General features: G+C 42.6%; 1 protein-coding gene across 3 annotated transcripts in view; it reads left to right on the forward strand.

The window, feature by feature from the left end:
• The window catches only part of rad54l2 (RAD54 like 2), a 191792-nt gene that overhangs the window by 158572 nt on the left and 15383 nt on the right, over positions 1-17837 (forward strand). For all 3 annotated transcript variants that reach the window (XM_073072525.1, XM_073072527.1, XM_073072526.1), the window contains exons 13-20: positions 1099-1347; positions 1816-1934; positions 4768-4883; positions 6276-6375; positions 10368-10573; positions 12120-12295; positions 13333-13529; positions 16499-16692. In XM_073072525.1, coding sequence (XP_072928626.1) covers positions 1099-1347; positions 1816-1934; positions 4768-4883; positions 6276-6375; positions 10368-10573; positions 12120-12295; positions 13333-13529; positions 16499-16692 — 1357 coding nt within the window. The remainder of the gene's footprint in view (positions 1-1098; positions 1348-1815; positions 1935-4767; positions 4884-6275; positions 6376-10367; positions 10574-12119; positions 12296-13332; positions 13530-16498; positions 16693-17837) is intronic.

Raw genomic sequence — 17837 nt, forward strand, 5'->3', positions numbered from 1 at the left:
CACCCTTAATTCTGTTAGCCTTGTGGGGGTCCCTAGAGGACTGGGAAGTATCCCCAATCTGCCGTTTCCTTTCCGCGGGTCTCTTTCCGGTCCTGCCGCGGTCGCCAATTTTGTCGTGGTTTCTCGTGCCCCACAAACGACCAGGAGACGCAGAAGATTCTTCAAGAAGTATTAAACTTTAATTTGCAAATCAAAGCTGAGACAGTCATTGAGCTAGTCGCTGATTGCCCACCGATCCTTGTACATAGCATTTTTTATAGCAATCTCCTGGTTTAGTTGCATTAGCATATCCAATCGAGTCTACAGTTGCGTATCACAAGTACATCTGCTGCTATTGTTTCTACCCATTGACTTAATCATGTTCTAATCTACATCTCTTAGCTACCTCTCATTAACACACCATTGTCTTGTACATTCTTAAGATTTCATTCTCCTACTAAATTGGATACATGCAAAGCAAATAGCAAGTTCAAAGCTGAGTACATAGTTTTGGTTACACAGCAAACAAGTTCAAAGCAAAACATCTCTTAGCTACCTCTCATTAACACACAGCAAACAATACAACTTTTGGAGCAACTTTTATACTCCAATATTAACAGTGTGCTAACTCTACATTTGATCTCCCAAAGTGTAATACGTCACATCTGGTCGGATTAAACTCCACCATTTCTCTGACCATTTCTTAAACTGATCTATATTGCACTGTATCCTTTGGCAGTTTTCTATGATGCTCACACCAGCATCAATCTATTTATTATCTGAAAATGTACTAAATGTACTATGATGACATCCAGGTTAATTATGTATACAATAAAATGTATATCTATACATGTTTGTATTGTTTCATGCCCTTGAAAGTTGTTTTGAATTGTAAATCTGGCCCTCTTTCCAAAAAAATTGTGCCACTACTGCAATATGGCAAATTCAAAGCTTCCTGACCATAGAGACGTTTGTTTCCCTCTCTCACGGAGCAGACCGCCACTCCCTTACCCACTGCTTTGTTAATGACTTCTTTCACCTTACATTAAATTGTCAAGCTATTTTAAGTTTAACGCTATTTATTGCTGGATTATATTTGGTTTTCTCCATCTCTGCCAGATCTGGAACCACCCAGATGTTCTTTATGAGGCACTACAGAAGGAGAACCTGGCCAATGATCCAGATTTGGACCTTGAAGTAAATGACCTTAATGCAGGCACACCAAATGCACGAGCTCTGCCAGTTGTGAATAAAAGAAAAACTGAGAGCGTGGCTGCCACCATAGATTCCACAAACAGCAAATTTACCCAAAGTGTTGGATTCAACCATTTTCAGGAAAAGGCCAATCAAGTTATCACATATGATTGGGTAAGTGCTGTATCTTTTCACTTCTGAATTTAGGATTTTTAGTAAATTTATTTATGCTGAAGTTTGGCAGACCAGGGTCAGGTGTGCCTTTGCCATCAATCATCTTCTTCAGTCCAAAGTCCCATTGGTAATTCAAGCTTCTCCTTATAGTGAGCTGCTCTCACTCGTTTCCTGATGCCTTTCTGTACCTTGCCTCTGGGTGCTCCTGTGAATCAGCCTTGTATTCCTCCATAATCTCTCCACCACTTTCTATGATTGGTGAAGTGTCTAGAATCTCCTACAGAAGAGATTTGGATGTATCTTGGCATACTGTCACCATCACCTTCTACAAGGCATCTTTCTGTGATGACCAAGACTCCTACTGTGGCTTATGTTTCCTTCGTGTTCTCAGTTAACTGGCTGTTTATTTTGTTTACTGTGTACTGTACAATCTGTCAGAGCATAATAGAGCTGTATTTGTGTCTTTAGGCTAAGGATATATTGGCAAGCTATCAGCCTGGCTTGCTAGAAAACTCTGCAAAAATGGTGCTCTTGTTTGAGCTAATTGAAGAGAGCGTGAAACTTGGGGACAAAATCCTGGTATTTAGGTAAGAGAGCTTTAAGCTTATGGGGAAAGTTGGGTGGAAGCTTCTATCGAGGGAAGTGACTTTTATTTGCATTTCTTAAAGTGGGGTTTTGTCGAGACGTAATTCAGTAGGTAACTATTCATGTCTGATCCCAGACCATAAGACAAAGGAGCAGAAATAGGCCATTTGGCCCATCGAGTCTGCTCCATCATAGCTGACCTTTTATCCCTCTCCTTCACATTCTCCTGCCTTTTCTTCGTAACCTTTGACACCCTTACAGATCAAGAACCTATCAACCTCTGCTTTAAATATACCATATGACTTACAGTCCATAGATACATCACCTTCTGGGAAAAGAAATTCCTCCTCATCTCTGTCCTAAAGGGGTGTCCTTGTATTCTGTGTCCTCTGCTCCTGGACAGTTGACAGCAGTAGACTGTCTCCATAGGATTAGGATTATTGCAGGAGTTCACGACCTTTTTTATGCCATGAACCAATACCATTAAGCAAGGGGTCTGTGGACCTTAGGTTGGGAATGCCTGGATTAACGGGAGAATCACAGCCATGTCTGATATAGTCTTCACCTGACAGCCAAGCGTACATAGCATTTGTCCCTACGTGACCATCAGGAACATTAATTATTGTAATTATGTTGTTCACCTTGCCTGTTATTACAGGCTGGGGTTGCCAGGTCAAGTTATTTGTAACCAGCGGCTCCCAGTGTTGAGATCTGCTAATAATTTAACATGGATGGAATAGAACATGAGATGTTTCTGGTTTCTGCTGTGAAATATGCTACTGAACCTGTAATAATCTTGCTTTCCACCATACCTAGACTAATTAAAAGGGGACCTTCTCAGACACATTCCCAAACTGATCTAATGATCAACAGTGCGGCGGGGAAGGGGAGGAAGATGACAAATAAACTTCCTGTGTTTATTAGCAATTGCACTCTAACATGAGTATGGCAAGAAATGGTTGGTGTGAATGGGAGTGTGATGTGTTTATTGATGTCTATAACCATGTCATGTAGAGCATCTGATGCTGAGACCAGCCTAATTGATGTTAAGTCAAACCCAGCAGAAAATTGTAAGAATGCGGCCCTGAACTGTCAGGGTTCACAACAGGCCTTGGTTATTTGTTGGTGAGGAAAGGACCTATGTCGATTGGCTTTAACTGAAATAACATTGCCTTGGATGCCACAATTACAGTTTTTCCTTTTAGACTGGAGCATTGCTAAATAGGCTGGGGCTGCTAGTTCTTTGGTGATGGTGCTGATCCCAGCCTTTGTTTAAGTATTAATATGACACAAAGTTATCACACATTTCTAGTGTTTCATTTCAGAGACTGCTTGCTGAATTATTGGCAGCACAGGTATGTAACAGAATTAACATGTAACTATGGGTAGGAATTTAAGATGGTCAGATACAGATGACCAGGTAGAAAAACAGTTCCTAGAATACTATTTGTCATTATAAAATAAGATACAGGGCAGAAACAAGACCAAAAGGTACAGTGCTTCGGTGGTGAGAACAATTTGAAATGATAATCTAACAGAAGAGTTATTGCAGCATAAAATATGCAATCTGTCCACTATTGAGGATGTTTTCAAACAGTGATATATCAAAAAGGTGGCATCCATCATTAAAGACCCCCACCATCCAGGACTCGCCTTCTTCTCATTTCCACCATTAGAGAGGAGTTAACAGGAGCCTGAAGAGACCCAGTCAATGTTTTAGGAACAGATTCATCCCCTCTGACATCAGATTCCTGAATGCACAATGAACTCATATTCACAACCTCACTATTTTTGCTCTCTTTTTGCATTACTTCTTTAATTTGATTTTATACACACTGTATATACAGTCTAATTTATAGTATTTTTATGTATTTCACTCTACTACCCCAAAACAACATGACATTTCATGACATACATCAGTGTCATAACTCGAATTCCTCACCCCAATGGATTCAAGTCTGTCCGCAGGAGGAGCCGGTAGAAGAGCTGGCCTGGGTGCAGACCATGCTGCTGCCTGCTACTCGAAGGCACTGGAGTTGGTGCCTTCGAGTTGGCATGAAGTCAGTGTGTAGTGAACCATGGGTGACTTTGGACATTTCTTTTGCGATTGCAAGACCCTGTTGAACATTACTTGCCACAGGCTTGCTTCCCTTGTTCGGTGGAAAGACAAGACAGCAGCGTTGCCTCGCCGGGCTTGTGTTGTAGCATGACATCCAGGCTCAGTTGGAGTGGCCTCTCCCATTGGTGCTGTCCTCTAGTGTTGGATCAGTGAAAGTACAGGCTGGGCTGCCCGGAACCATCGATTTGTGGGATTTGTTGCTCAAGGTCTTGGACTAAAAATGTCTTGAGTTCTTTATGTTCTTTTTTTCCCACTTTCTCACTATTTTGAATGTGCTTGTATGTTTTTTTTTGCACCTTGGCCCTGGAGGAACACTGTCTCGTTCAGCTGTATCCATGTATGGTTTAAATGGCAATTAAACTTGATTTGATTTCATAATAAACCTGATTCTAATTCTGTTACTGGCTAAAGTATTGATGCAAACATTTCAAATCTTCCCAGCTAAAGCAGAAAAAAACACAGCAAATCAGGTAACATCAATGGAGGGAGAAACAGTTAATGTTTCAGCTTGATAATTTTTCACTGAACTGTTCCTCTCACCTCAAATGCTAAGTAACTAGAATTTTGCTTTATTTATCCTCTCCAATGCTGCATTATTTTTTGGATTTTTGATTTCCTTCTTCCTCAGTGGAGGTCCCAGTCAGTATGGTAATTAAGGTTTTCATTCTCCATGGGTCTTCACTGTTTTTGTATCTTTTTGTGTTCCCCTGCTACAGCCAGAGCCTTTCCACACTGTCCGTCATTGAAGAATTTCTTGGGAAGAGACAAATACCAGCAAAAGTAGGCTCTGAAGAAGCCCCTCAACCCTGGATCCGGAATGTTAACTATTACAGTAAGCATCGCAGAGTCCCTGGAGTGTGTGTTGATCTGATTTATTAAATTAAATCAGAAATCAGTGAAGATTTAAATTGACACATAAAAACACTAAAATTTATTGCATTCCACAGGTATTTACTAAAAATAAGCAACAGTGCCATCTAGTGGATATATTTGCACATCCATATACAAGATACCATTTCTTTTGTGAACACTGTTGATCCAAAGCAAACTTGCAGACCTTTGCATTCAAATTCGATATTCATCTCCATATTTGTTCATATCATTGATTGCTTAACAGATAGTGTGTGTCTGAACAACCAACTGCTATTAAACAATGCATTAGGAATCTAAAGGTAAAGGTAAATTAGATCATTCTATTTTTGTCCTTCACTTGTATAGCATTCAAATTCATGTGTATTTTTGCTTATAATTTCATATCTCTTCCAACATGACACGTGTATGTTGGAGGAAATAGATGGCAAGCTTGTACAATGTCCTCCACCCATAGTGACACAAACTCCAAGATAGCTGAATATGAGAACTGATCAGATTCAGAAAAGCTGAGAGGTTCCTTTCTGAATTCCCTTGCTGAGTACTAGGGTACTTAGTTTCCCAAAGTAAATGGCAGTCTAAATTAAACCAGTTGCCTTCTCCTCTTGGGCGCTTGCACAAACTGTTGCTACAAGTGATGTTGAAGGAAAATCGTACCTAAATTCCACAGATTTAACCAGCATGAGAGATGTAAGGCAATTAACAAAAGGATAGCAGGGAGGGGAGACTATTTACAAATCTGAATACACAGTGTGGAATGGTGATAGGATCAGATTTACATTACAGCATGGTACAGGCCCTTCGGTCCACAATGTTAAGCCAACCTTTTCACCTAATCTAAGATCAGTCTAACCCTTCCCTCTTACATAGCCCTCCATTTTTCTTTTTGTCATCCGTGTGCCCAAGAATTTCTTAAATTCCTCTACCACAGTTCCCAAAAGGGTGTTCCACACACCCATCACTCTCTGTGTAAAAAAAACACACTTACTCTGACATCACTGCCCCCTCCCCCCCAATACTCTCCTCCATTCACCTTAAAATTAAGTCCCATCATATTAGCCATTTCCATCATGGGAAAATGTCTCTGGTAATCCACTCAATCTATGCTTCTTATCACCTTAAATACCTCTATCAAGTCACCCCTCTTCCTCCTTTGCTCCAACTTGTGCAGCAACTTTGACGAACCTCTGGATGGATCGTATGGTGACCTCAATAGCAGGGTCCTGTCCTTTGTGTGAGGACAAGTGTTGGGAAACTATTTCATATTTGTCAAAAATTAATCCAGTCAATCAACACTACCGGTAGTTTTTAAATGTTTTGTTGTATACATTTACATCTTTCTCAACTTTTGCAGGGCTGGATGGAAGCACCTCTATACTGGAGCGAGAACGACTGATCAACCAGTTCAATGATCCTCGCAACAGCAAAGCCTGTCTTTTCCTGCTGTCTACACGGTGAGCACGTCCTGTCTTCTGTCAAAGACGGGATAAATTTTGTGTCATCCATTTTGTTTCCATGCTATCCTGGGTGATAATGTCAAATGTAAGGTGCAGCAGAAACATGACAAGATGCACTTTATTAGGTACACCTTACACCTGCTCATCAATGCAAATATCTAATAGCCAATCATGTGGCAGCAACTCAGTGCATTAAAGTAGGTGTGATGAAGAGGTTCAGTTGTTCAAACCAGACATCAGAAAAAGGAAGAAATGTAATTAAGTGACTTTGTGAAATGATTGTTGGTGCCAGATGGGGTAGTTTGAGTATAGTTTGATTTAGATGAAGGGATTAAAAGTAACATTAGCAAATTTGCAGATGACACAAAGCTGGGTGGCAGTGTGAAATATGAGGAGGATGTTAGGAGAATGCAGGGTGTCTTGGACAGGTTGGGTGAGTGGGCAGATGCAGTTTAATGTGGATAAATGTGAGGTTATCCACTTTGGTGGCAAGAACAGGAAGGCAGATTACTATCTGAATGGTGTCAAGTTAGGAAAGGGGGAAGTACAACGAGATCTAGGTGTTCTTGTACATCAGTCACTGAAAGTAAGCATGCAGGTACAGCAGGCAGTGAAGAAAGCTAATGGCATGTTGACCTTCATAACAAGGGGAGTTGAGTATAGGAGCAAAGAGGTCCTTCGGCAGTTGTATAGGGCCCTGGTGAGACCACACCTGGGGTATTGTGTTCAGTTTTGGTCTCCAAATTTGAGGAAGGACATTCTTGCTATTGAGTGCAGCATAGGTTCACAAGGTTAATTCCTAGGATGGCGGGACTGTCATATGTTGAAAGATTGGAGTGACTGGGCTTGTATACACTGGAATTTAGAAGGATGAGAGGGGATCTGATTGAAACATATAAGATTATTAAGGGATTGGACATGCTAGAGGCAGGAAACATGTTCCCAATGTTGGGGGAGTCCAGAACCAGAGGTCACAGTTTAAGAATAAGGGGTAGGCCATTTAGAATAGAGTTGAGGAAAAACTTTTTTTCACCCAGAGATTTGTGGACCTATGGAATGCTCTGCCTCAGAAGGCAGTGGAGGCCAATTCTCTCGATGCTTTCAAAAAAGAGTTAGATAGCGCTCTTAAAAATAGTGGAGTCAAGGGATGTGGAGAGAAGGCAGGAAGGGGCTACTGATTGTGGATGATCAGCCATGATCACATTGAATGGTGGTGCTGGCTCGAAGGGCCAAATGGCCTACTCCTGCACCTGTTGTCTATTATTGTCTATATCAAACTGGTGATCTCTTGGGATTTTCATGTGCAACAGTATCTAGAGTTTAGAGAGAACAGTGCAGAAAAACAAAAAAACAACCAGTTTGTGGCAGCTCTGTGGGTGAAAATGATTTGTTAATGAGAGAGGTCAGAGGGGAACAGCCAGCCTGGTTCAAGCTGACAGTAATGCAACAGTAGCTCAAATAACCATGCTTTACAACAGTGGTGTGCAGAGGATCATCTGTAAATGCATAACACATTGAACCTTGAAGAGGATGGGCTACCGCAGCAGAAGGCTATACTGGGTTCCATTTCTGTAATAATAATCAAGCCATTGAGTCTGTAGTCATAACTTGAGAGGGAGTGGAAGTTTACACTGTGTCTGGGTTTGCTTTGTGGGTCAGTGAATAGTACATCCAGCAACTTGTTCAGGATTCCTTGCCTCTCACCAGCTACATATCTTGGGAGCTGTCCTTTTACTAGTCTGCTTTCTGGCTTTAAATTGCACATCCTTCCTACCCATTTCATCCCCTCAGAATCATCTACTTCATTCTGACTAGTGCTAAAAATGTATTTGTGCTTGATCATCGCCAGATCTTCCTGAGACCTTGTAGACCTCTTACTCTTAATAACATCAGAATTCTATATTTTCTCCTGTACTCTGATTTTATATCCCTCCCTCCCCTCCCCGTCACTGTCCCTACTGTTAAAGATGTGCATTGGATCCTATATAACAGATCAAAACAGCCCCTCATGAACCAGTCCCACTAAAACTTGCAATCAGTATCATTCCCCTTGAATATACATTGTTCTCTGCTGTTAAGATACACTGATTGAACCACACATAGAACATTACAGCGTGGTACACAATGTCCACAATGTTGTGCCAAAATTTTAACTTACTCGAAGGTCAGTCTATCCATTCCATACTTCCTGACAGCCTTAGGCAACCACACAGTGCAACACTCAGAAAGTGTACAGTACTGTCAAAAAGTCGTAGGCACCCTGGATTTTATACATAGTTTCAGATGGCATGGCCTCCACAGAGCCCTGATCTCAACATCCTTGAGGCTGTCTGGGATTACCTGGAGAGACTGAAGCAAGCAAGACAGCCAAAGTCTGCAGAAGAACTGTGACAAGTTCTCCAAGACGCCTGGAACAACCTACCAGCCAATTTTCTCATAAAAATGCACGACAGTGTATCTAAGAGAATTGAGGCAGTTTTAAAGGCAAATGGTGGTCACAACAAATATTCATTTGGTTTATTTTTTTAACTGTTTGCTGTTGTTTACAGTAAATTTTTGATATTTAGAGACTTTTACTTTCACTGTTTTTGAAAGCATCTTTGCTTTACAGAATTTTTTTTACATGTGCACAGTACTGTAGGTGTGCCTCCTGGCAGACTGCAGGCCACTGTTGGTTGCTGAGTCCAATATGATGTCTTCAAAGCATACAATGTATGTATTGTACACACAAGAGTTTCTACAGATGCAGGAAATCTAGAGCAACAGCCACAAAATGCTGGATGAACTCATTAGGTCAGGCAGCATCTATGGAAAAGAATAAAGAGTTGACGTTTTGGGCAAAGACTCTTTCGCGTATTGTATATCCAGTTTTAAAGAATTAAAAGCTTTCAGCTGGAGTCAAATCCTTTGTGACGCCACTACCTAATTAGGTAATCCAATTTTACAGACTCCTTGAAGACTATTATAGATTTTTGGGTGTCATTGTGTCATAAATAGTACGATGGTGTTACAGATGGTGTATCTGTTTCAGCGCTACAGTGACCCAGGTCCAATACAGACCTTGGGCGCTGTGTGTGTGGCTCTGCATATATTCCCTATTGTGTAATGTTCCCTGGGTGATTGGGTTTCCTTCTGCATCCCTGGGACTCATGATAACTGGCTCCTGTAAATTACTTCAAGTGCAGATGGATGAAAGGAGAATGAGGAAGTTACCACGCCTGAGTTCGAGAATGTTTTACGAGGGGGGAAAGGTGGGAGGATGGGATTGCTCCAAGATCTGGTGTAGGCTCAGCTATGTTATAGGAAGCTGTGAAGTATAAATTGGGGAAACCCTGTTCTTTTACACTGTGCACCATGAACATGGTGTAACATGATGATCTGTAGGTAGAAGTACTATGGAATTCCTCCCAGTCTGAATTTTAAACTCAAACTTGTATCACCAAACTACAGTTGAATTCATCTGTCTATTCTTCCCAATTTTCACTTCTTGCCTTAGTTGACACAATTTAGTAATCAGAATCAGGTTTATTATCACCAGCATGTGTCGTGAAATTTGTTAACTTAGCAGCAGCAGCAGTTCAATGCAATACATAATATAGAAGGAAAAAAAGCTAACAATAATAAATAAGTAGATCAATTACAGTATACGTATATTGAATAGATATACATATAGATTAGATACTAGGTATAGAATAGATTAAAAATCATGCAAAAACAGAAACAGTATAAAAAAAAGTGAGGTAGTGTTCATGGGTTCAATGTCCATTTAAGAATTAGATGGCAGAAGGGAAGAAGCTGTTCCTGAATCGCTGAGTGTGTGCCTTCAGGTTTCTGTACCTCCTTCCTGATGGTAACAGTGAGAAAAGGGCAGGCCCTGGGTGCTGTAGGTCCTTAATAATGGACATTGCCTTTCTGAGATACCGCTCCTTGAATCGACCTAAGTTTGGCAGTGACATCTGACTGGCCTGATCTGTTCCATTTCTTCGCAGAGCTGGGTGCTTGGGAATCAACCTGGTTGGAGCAAATCGAGTGGTTGTGTTTGATGCATCCTGGAACCCTTGTCATGATGCTCAGGCCGTATGCCGTGTATACCGCTATGGTCAAAGGAAGCCTTGTTATATTTACCGGCTGGTATCTGACTACACACTTGAGAAAAAGATCTATGACCGGCAAATCTCCAAGCAGGGCATGTCTGGTAAGGGAGCTAGGTTTTTCAGCTAGCTTGGAAAAATCAACAAGTCATTTTGATAGAGGGTGTGAAATGTTATTTCTGCTGTTCTCTTGTTACATTGCCAAACCTGATGTTTATTTTTATTGCAGACTTACAACATCCTCACCGTTTTTGAGTCAACTGAGATTAAAGTCCATAGAATTTAAAATGGGTATATTCTCATGATTATTCTCCAATGCATGGTGCCATAGGACATAGATTATGACCACAGTATTCTGACTCTCAGATTCAGAACTCAGATCGAATCCAGTGGCTTTTCATTCTTCCACTGTGTTTTTTTTATTGGAAATTTGCTGTCCTCAAGGAATTTTAGTGCTGGGCAACAGAACTTTACTTTTGTTTAACATATCCAATGTCAGAATCAAGTTCTTGCTGAGTCACATTCATAGTAAGGCTCTACCTGCCCTGCTGCAGTATAACTGGTTCCCCAAACTTCTAAGCTAGCCCTATTGATATACCAGGAAGCAGAGAGCTGATGGGAGGAAATTAATTGTATTCTCATAGTTGGATCTGTGATCTCTTGCATTTAATAGTTATTTATCTCCCAAAATCATCAAACATAATTTCAAGTTGCCTAGCTGAAACATCAAACTTGGGCTCCATCCAACCCGAAGGTGGATTTAAAAGTACCTCACAGTATTACTTGAAAGGATGTTCTTTTGGTGTCTTATTCAATCCACTTCCTGTAAGGAGTGTCTATGTTTTCCCGTGACTGTGTGGGTTTCCTCTGGGTGCTCTGGTTTCATCCCACATTCCAAAGATGAATAGAGGGCAGTGAGTTTGTGGGCACGCTATGTTGGTGCCAGAAGCGTGGTGACACTTGCAGGCTGCCCCCAGCACAATCCTTGGACTGTGTTGATCGTTGACTCAAAACACAGCATTTCACCGTGCATTTCAATGTTTTGATGTACATAAAGTGTTTTTTTTCCCCAGTTGCTCTCATCTTTAGTGCCAGAGACATGTGTTCAATCCTGATCTCCAGTGCTGTCTGTGTGGAGTTTGCACGTTTCTCCCTGTGATACGAGGTTCCTCCAGATGCTTCAGTTGCCTCCCACATGCTGTAGGTGTGTGGTTCTTTAGGTTAATTGCCCACTGGAATGTCACATGGATGAATTGGGGTTTATATAGGGTTAGAGTAAATGGGTGCTTGGTTGTCAGCATCGACTAATCAGTCTAAGAGCATGTTTGCCTGTTGTATGATTCTGAGACATGGGGAATTGATTGAGCCGTTTTACTCATTTGTAGAAACTTGTGTTAAAACTGCAAATTGCCTTAATTTGCTGTGTCACAATGGTCACCTTTTCAAAGTTATTTTTAAATTGTTAGTTACAAACTGAAGTTGTGAAAGACTCTAAATGGAAGTGCTTTTTCTTTCTATTACTTGATTGTTGTGTGGAATTTAGGATTAGCTGTGAATGTAGTCATCCTCAGTCTCTCATCTCAATTACTCCATATAACTAACAAAAAACTAAGCTAAATGAGCAGTAATTGTTTGTTCTTTACTTCCTAGACCGTGTTATTGATGATCTAAACCCAATGCTTAATTTCACCCGGAAGGAAGTGGAATCTCTCCTGCATTTTGTGGAGGAGGAGCCTGTTTCAGCAGAGGCAAACTTTGAGACAGATAAATTATGTGATGAAGTGATACACAGAGCATGTGCAAAACATAAACATCTCGTCACCAAGGTATGTCAACTTCACCCAGCTATGAGTCCAAGTTCACCCACCATCTTTCCTGTGTAAAACTAGTTTTATAGCTTTTTAGGTTGAATGCATAGTCTAACTGAGCCATGTAGGTAAGAAAGGCTAATTGCTGGTCTTTGCTGTGTTCATTAATTATGTGAGGGCAGTTGGTCTCCTTGCTGAGCCGAGGAGGGGTAAACAAGTAGGTTATATAGCTCTTAATTAGGATTGGTTTATTATTAATGCACTGAGATACAGTGAAAAGCTTTTGTTTCCATGCCATCTGCACAGATGTAAGTACATTGAAGTAGTAAAAGGTAAAAAGAATGCAGAGTAAAGTGTTACAGTTGCAGAGAAAGTGCAAGTGAGGATCACCAAAAGTAAAAGTAGGAGATGAAGAATTGATCTTTTAGTATATAAGGAGGCTTTTCAAGAGTCTTGTGTCAATGGGATAGAAGCTGTCCTAGAGCCTGGTGGTACACTCTTTCCAATTTTTGTACCTTCCACCAATGGGAGAGGGGTCCTTGATAATTTGGCTTTCTTTCTCAAGCCAGTGGGAAGCATAGATGGAGTGGGTGGATGAGGGGCTGATCTATTTAATGGACTGGGCTGTGTCCACAATTTTCTGCAATTTCTTGAAGTCTTGGGCAGAGCAGTTGCTGTACCAAGCTGTGATATATCTGGATAGGATGCTTTCTAGGGTGCAACTGTCAAAATTGATGTGAGTCACAGGAGACATACCAAATTTCCTCATCTTTCTGAGGAAATAAAGGCATTGGTTTGCTTTCTTATCTGTTCAACTGCTGGCTAAATTCAAGCACTGAATGAGCCATTTGTTTACTTGTGAATAAGTAGGATGTAAACCTAATTTTATCATCCTTTTATGATGACAGTTTTCACTCTGTTTAAACCTGGGGTCACACTCCTCTCTGAGACTCAGCACAACAACTGATGGAGAATTGGCCCCTAAGCATTTATTCTCTGATCCCTTACACCAAGGTCATTGTTCTGGCAAATCTAACCAGTGCATCTTTCCTCAGCCTCCCTTCCAGCACGAATCCCTGCTAATGGACCGCAAAGAGTACAAGCTGACCAAGGCAGAGAAGAAAGCTGCAAAGAAAAGTTATGAGGATGAGAAGAGAGCGTCAGTCCCATACACTAGACCATCCTATGCCCAGTATTACCCAGCTAGTGACCAGAGCCTTACCAACATCCCCATCTTTAGCCAGCGGCATTGGTACGTAAAAGCCTGTGGGCCCTGAGTGGCCTCGTGTGTGCAAAAGAGGGAGAGTGTGAGTCTGAAATGTAGCTACTGTGCTGAGGTCATGCTACAGCCTGTTATCTAGAACAATGCTAAGCAAAGTTAGGTATTTCATCGTGTGCTACTTACAAAATATTGTTGGTGCAATGTCTTCACAGTGTCATTTTATGGATGTTAATTTTGGCAGAATATAACAGTCTAGGATCTGATCAGTCTTACTTTCCCACCTCGGTTACTCAGACCACATCTCTGTTATGCTAATCCCAGCATACCGACCGCTCGTCAGGTGCTCCAGACTAGTTCAGAAGCAGGTGAAAACTTGGCCAGCAGGAGCCATCTCTGCTCTTCAAGACTGCTTTGAGCACACTGACTGGCACATGTTCAGGGAGGCTGCAACCCATAGCGACTCTACCAACTTAGAGGAGTACACAGCATCAGTGACCAGCTACATCGGTAAGTGCATTGATGATGTTACTCTGTCCAAGACCATCGCTATATGCGCTAACCGGAAGCCATGGATGACCGCAGAGGTGTGTGTGCTGCTGAGGACCCGCGACTCCGCCTTCAGAGCAGGTGACAAGGCAGCTCTAACAACAGCGAAGGCCAAACTGTCCCGAGCCATCAGAGGGGCAAAGTGTGCACACGCCCAGCTAATCCACAGTTACTTCCAGGACAGCAGTGACACACAGCACATGTGGAAGGGCATCCAGGACATCACCAATTACAGGACAACATCACCTGACTGTGCAGGTGATTCCTCCCTCCCAGATGCATTGAATAACTTCTATGCCCGTTTTGAGGCGGAAAATGACGTGGCGGCGAGGAGGTCCACCCCTCCTACAAATGATCAGGTGCTGTGTCTCACCGTGGCCGACGTGAGAAGAACCCTGTGTAGGGTCAACCCACGGAAGGCTGCTGGACCAGACAACATTCCTGGTAGAGTGTTCAGAGGATGGGCAGACTAGCTAGCAGATGTTCTCACTGATATCTTAAACATCTCCCTGAGCAGCGCCACTGTTCCAACGTGCTTCAAGGCCGCTGCCATCGTCCCCGTGCCGAAGAAGTCTTCAGTGTCCTGCCTGAATGACTACTGTCCCGTCGCACTCACATCCATCATCATGAAGTGCTTCGAGAGGCTCGTCATGAGGCATATCAAGACACTGCTGCCCCCCCTCACTGGACCTCCTGCAGTTTGTGTACCGTCTCAACAGATGATACCATTGCCATCACCCTCCACCTGGCCCTAACCCACCTGGACAAAAAAGACACATACATTCGGATGCTGTTCATAGACTTCAGTTCAGCATTCAACACAGTCATCCCTCAGAAACTGATTGGAAAACTGAGCCTACTGGGCCTGAACACCTCCCTCTGCAACTGGATCCTAGACTTCCTGACTGGGAGATCTCAGTCAGTCCGGATCAGGAGCAGCATCTCCAACACCATCACGGGGGCCCCCCAGGGCTGTGTGCTCAGCCCACTGCTGTTCACTCTGCTGACCCACGACTGTGCTGCAACACACAGCTCGAACCACATCATCAAGTTCGCCGATGACACAACCGTGGTGGGTCTCATCAGCAAGAACGACAAGTCAGCTTACAGAGAAGAGGTGCAGCTGCTAACAGACTGGTGCAGAGACAACAACCTGTCTCTTAATGTGAACAAAACAAAAGAGATGGTTGTTGACTTCAGGAGGGCACGGAGTGACCACTCCCCGCTGAACATCGACGGCTCTTTGGTAGACATCGTTAAGAGCACCAAATTTCTTGGTGTTCACCTGACGGAGAATCTCACCTGGTCCCTCAACACCAGCTCCATAGCAAAGAAAACCAGCAGCATCTCTACTTTCTGCGAAGGCTGAAGAAAGACCATTTCCCACCCCCCATCATCATCACACTCTACAGGGGTTGTATTAAGAGCATCCCGAGCAGCTGCATCACTGCCTGGTTTGGAAATTGCACCATCTCGGATCGCAAGACCCTGCAGCGAATAGTGAGGTCAGCTGAGAAGATCATCGGGGTCTCCCTTCCCGCTATCACAGACATTTATACTACACGCTGCATCGGCAAAGCAAACAGCATTATGAAGAACCCCATGCACCCCTCATACAATCTCTTCTCCCTCCTGCCGTCTGGGAAAAGGCTCCAAAGCATTGGGGGTCTCATGACCAGACTATGTAACAGTTTCTTCCCCCAAGCTATCAGACTCCTCAATACCCAGAGCCTGGACTGATACCTTGCCCTGTTGTCCTGTTTATTAGTTAAAGTGTAGTTGTTGTGTGTTTTTTTTTCTCTGTTGTTTTTTACGTAGTTCAGTCTAGTTTTTGTACTGTGTCATGTAACACCATGGTCCTGAAAAACATCTCATTTTTACTATGCACTGTACCAGCAGTTATGGTCGAAATAACAATAAAAGTGACGACTGTTTCCAACTGTCTGTTAAAAGTACCTCTCCTGCACCCTCCTTTTCCCATGCACAAGCTCAGAACTAAGTTGGCACACGAGGACGTTATAAAATGGAACTTAGAGTAATAAAACACTACAGCAGAGAAACAAGCCCTTCAGCCCATCTGTTCTGCCTAGCCCTATCTATCTGCACCCAGACCATTGCCCCATCATCCATGTACTTATCCAGATTTCTCTGAAAAGTGGAAACAGGCATTCACCACTTGCGCTGGCACCCTGTTCCACACAATCACCACCCTCTGAGTGAAGAAATTGCCCTCATGTTCCCCTTAAACATTTCACCTTTCATCTTTAACCCATGACCTCTAGTTTCAGTCTCATTTTACTGATACCCCCATATTAACCTCTATTTGACAATTCACCTTGTGCCTTGAAAAATCACTTTTAAATGAACCCAAAAAGCTACTTGAGCAGAAGGCTGTTTGAACCTGTACAGGGTTTGCTTTGCGTTATTTTTTGTTACAGTTCTTCTTTTTGCAGGAGAGGCGCAGTCAAGGGATTGGACGAGAAACCTGTGGCCAGTGTTCGGCCTGTACAGTCTACACCAATTCCCATGATGCCTCGGCAGGTTCCAAGCGGATTGGGAATTCCTAGTTCGGGATTTGGTCCCATGTTTCCCGTCAGTCACCTTCAACGGGCTGGTGTTGTGGTGCAGAAAATTGTCACTACTACAGGTGGGCATTCTGAACCATGGAAATAAGGCAGCCTTTCTGTTAAAGCAACATTCAAAGAATAGATAGGATGTGGGATAGATGCCCTTAGCAGCTTTACTACCCACCATTAAGTGTCAACCATGGATCAGCTGAACTTTGGATTTTGAATTAAAAGATTTTAGACTTCAGATTTAGATTAATTTATCACATGTACATTGAAACTTACAGTGAAATATGTCATTTGTGTTAACAACCAGCACTCTCAAGGATGTGCTGGGGGCAGCCCGTAAGTGTGGTCAACAGGACAACAACAAACATGACAAAACAGAACGTACCAAGCATCAAAGTGACAGCAGTGAAACGGGCCGTTTCTCCTTCCCACTCACCTACACAGTCCTCTAACCCCAGGACAGACTGCCTTCTTCAGCCTCCATGGATTCGCAGTTGCAGAGATTCACAGACCTTGGCTCTGGCCATTAAGCCTCAACTTCTGGAATTTATTCAAGTCACAGAAACTTGTGTACAGCCCAGTCAGACATTTCTATATAGTAGTGAAAAAGTTCTGTGCTATTGGGGTTGGTGTCTTCCAGATGAGATATTGAGCTTTGGTCTCGTCTCTTCATTCGTGTGATGTAAAAGATCTTATAGCTATTTTGAAAGAAATTAGGGAGGGTTATTGTCTTTGTCCTTCTGAAGTATTTGGGGACCTTGCTGTACATCATAGGTGTCAAACTCAAGGCCCGCGGGCCATATCCGGCCCGGCGTACAATTATATCCGGCCCACGAGATCATTTTAGATAGATCTATTATTTTAATTATTAATGGCCCGGCGATATGAAGCCTATGATTGTAAGTTAATACCAATCATAAAAATAATGCTTGCTCAGCAGTCTTCTTCATAAGAAACGGAATTTTTGAAGTGAAACACTTTGTAGTTATAGCAGAGACTGAGACACATGAGAACAGGCTGAAAAAACGGAGGCAACGAAAGCTGCGTTCGCACGCGTCCGACTGATCCGGCCCGCATGAAGCTGCATTTTGCCCAATTCGGCCCGTGACCTAAAATGAGTTTGACACCCCTGCAAAATGAATCACTACATTTCCTACAAGTGGGCTTCAATCACCATTCTAACAGTTGGTGTACAGAGAGGGAAACTTTCTTTACA

Source organism: Hemitrygon akajei, chromosome 19, assembly GCF_048418815.1.
Source record: "Hemitrygon akajei chromosome 19, sHemAka1.3, whole genome shotgun sequence".
NCBI classification, from domain to species: domain Eukaryota; kingdom Metazoa; phylum Chordata; class Chondrichthyes; order Myliobatiformes; family Dasyatidae; genus Hemitrygon; species Hemitrygon akajei.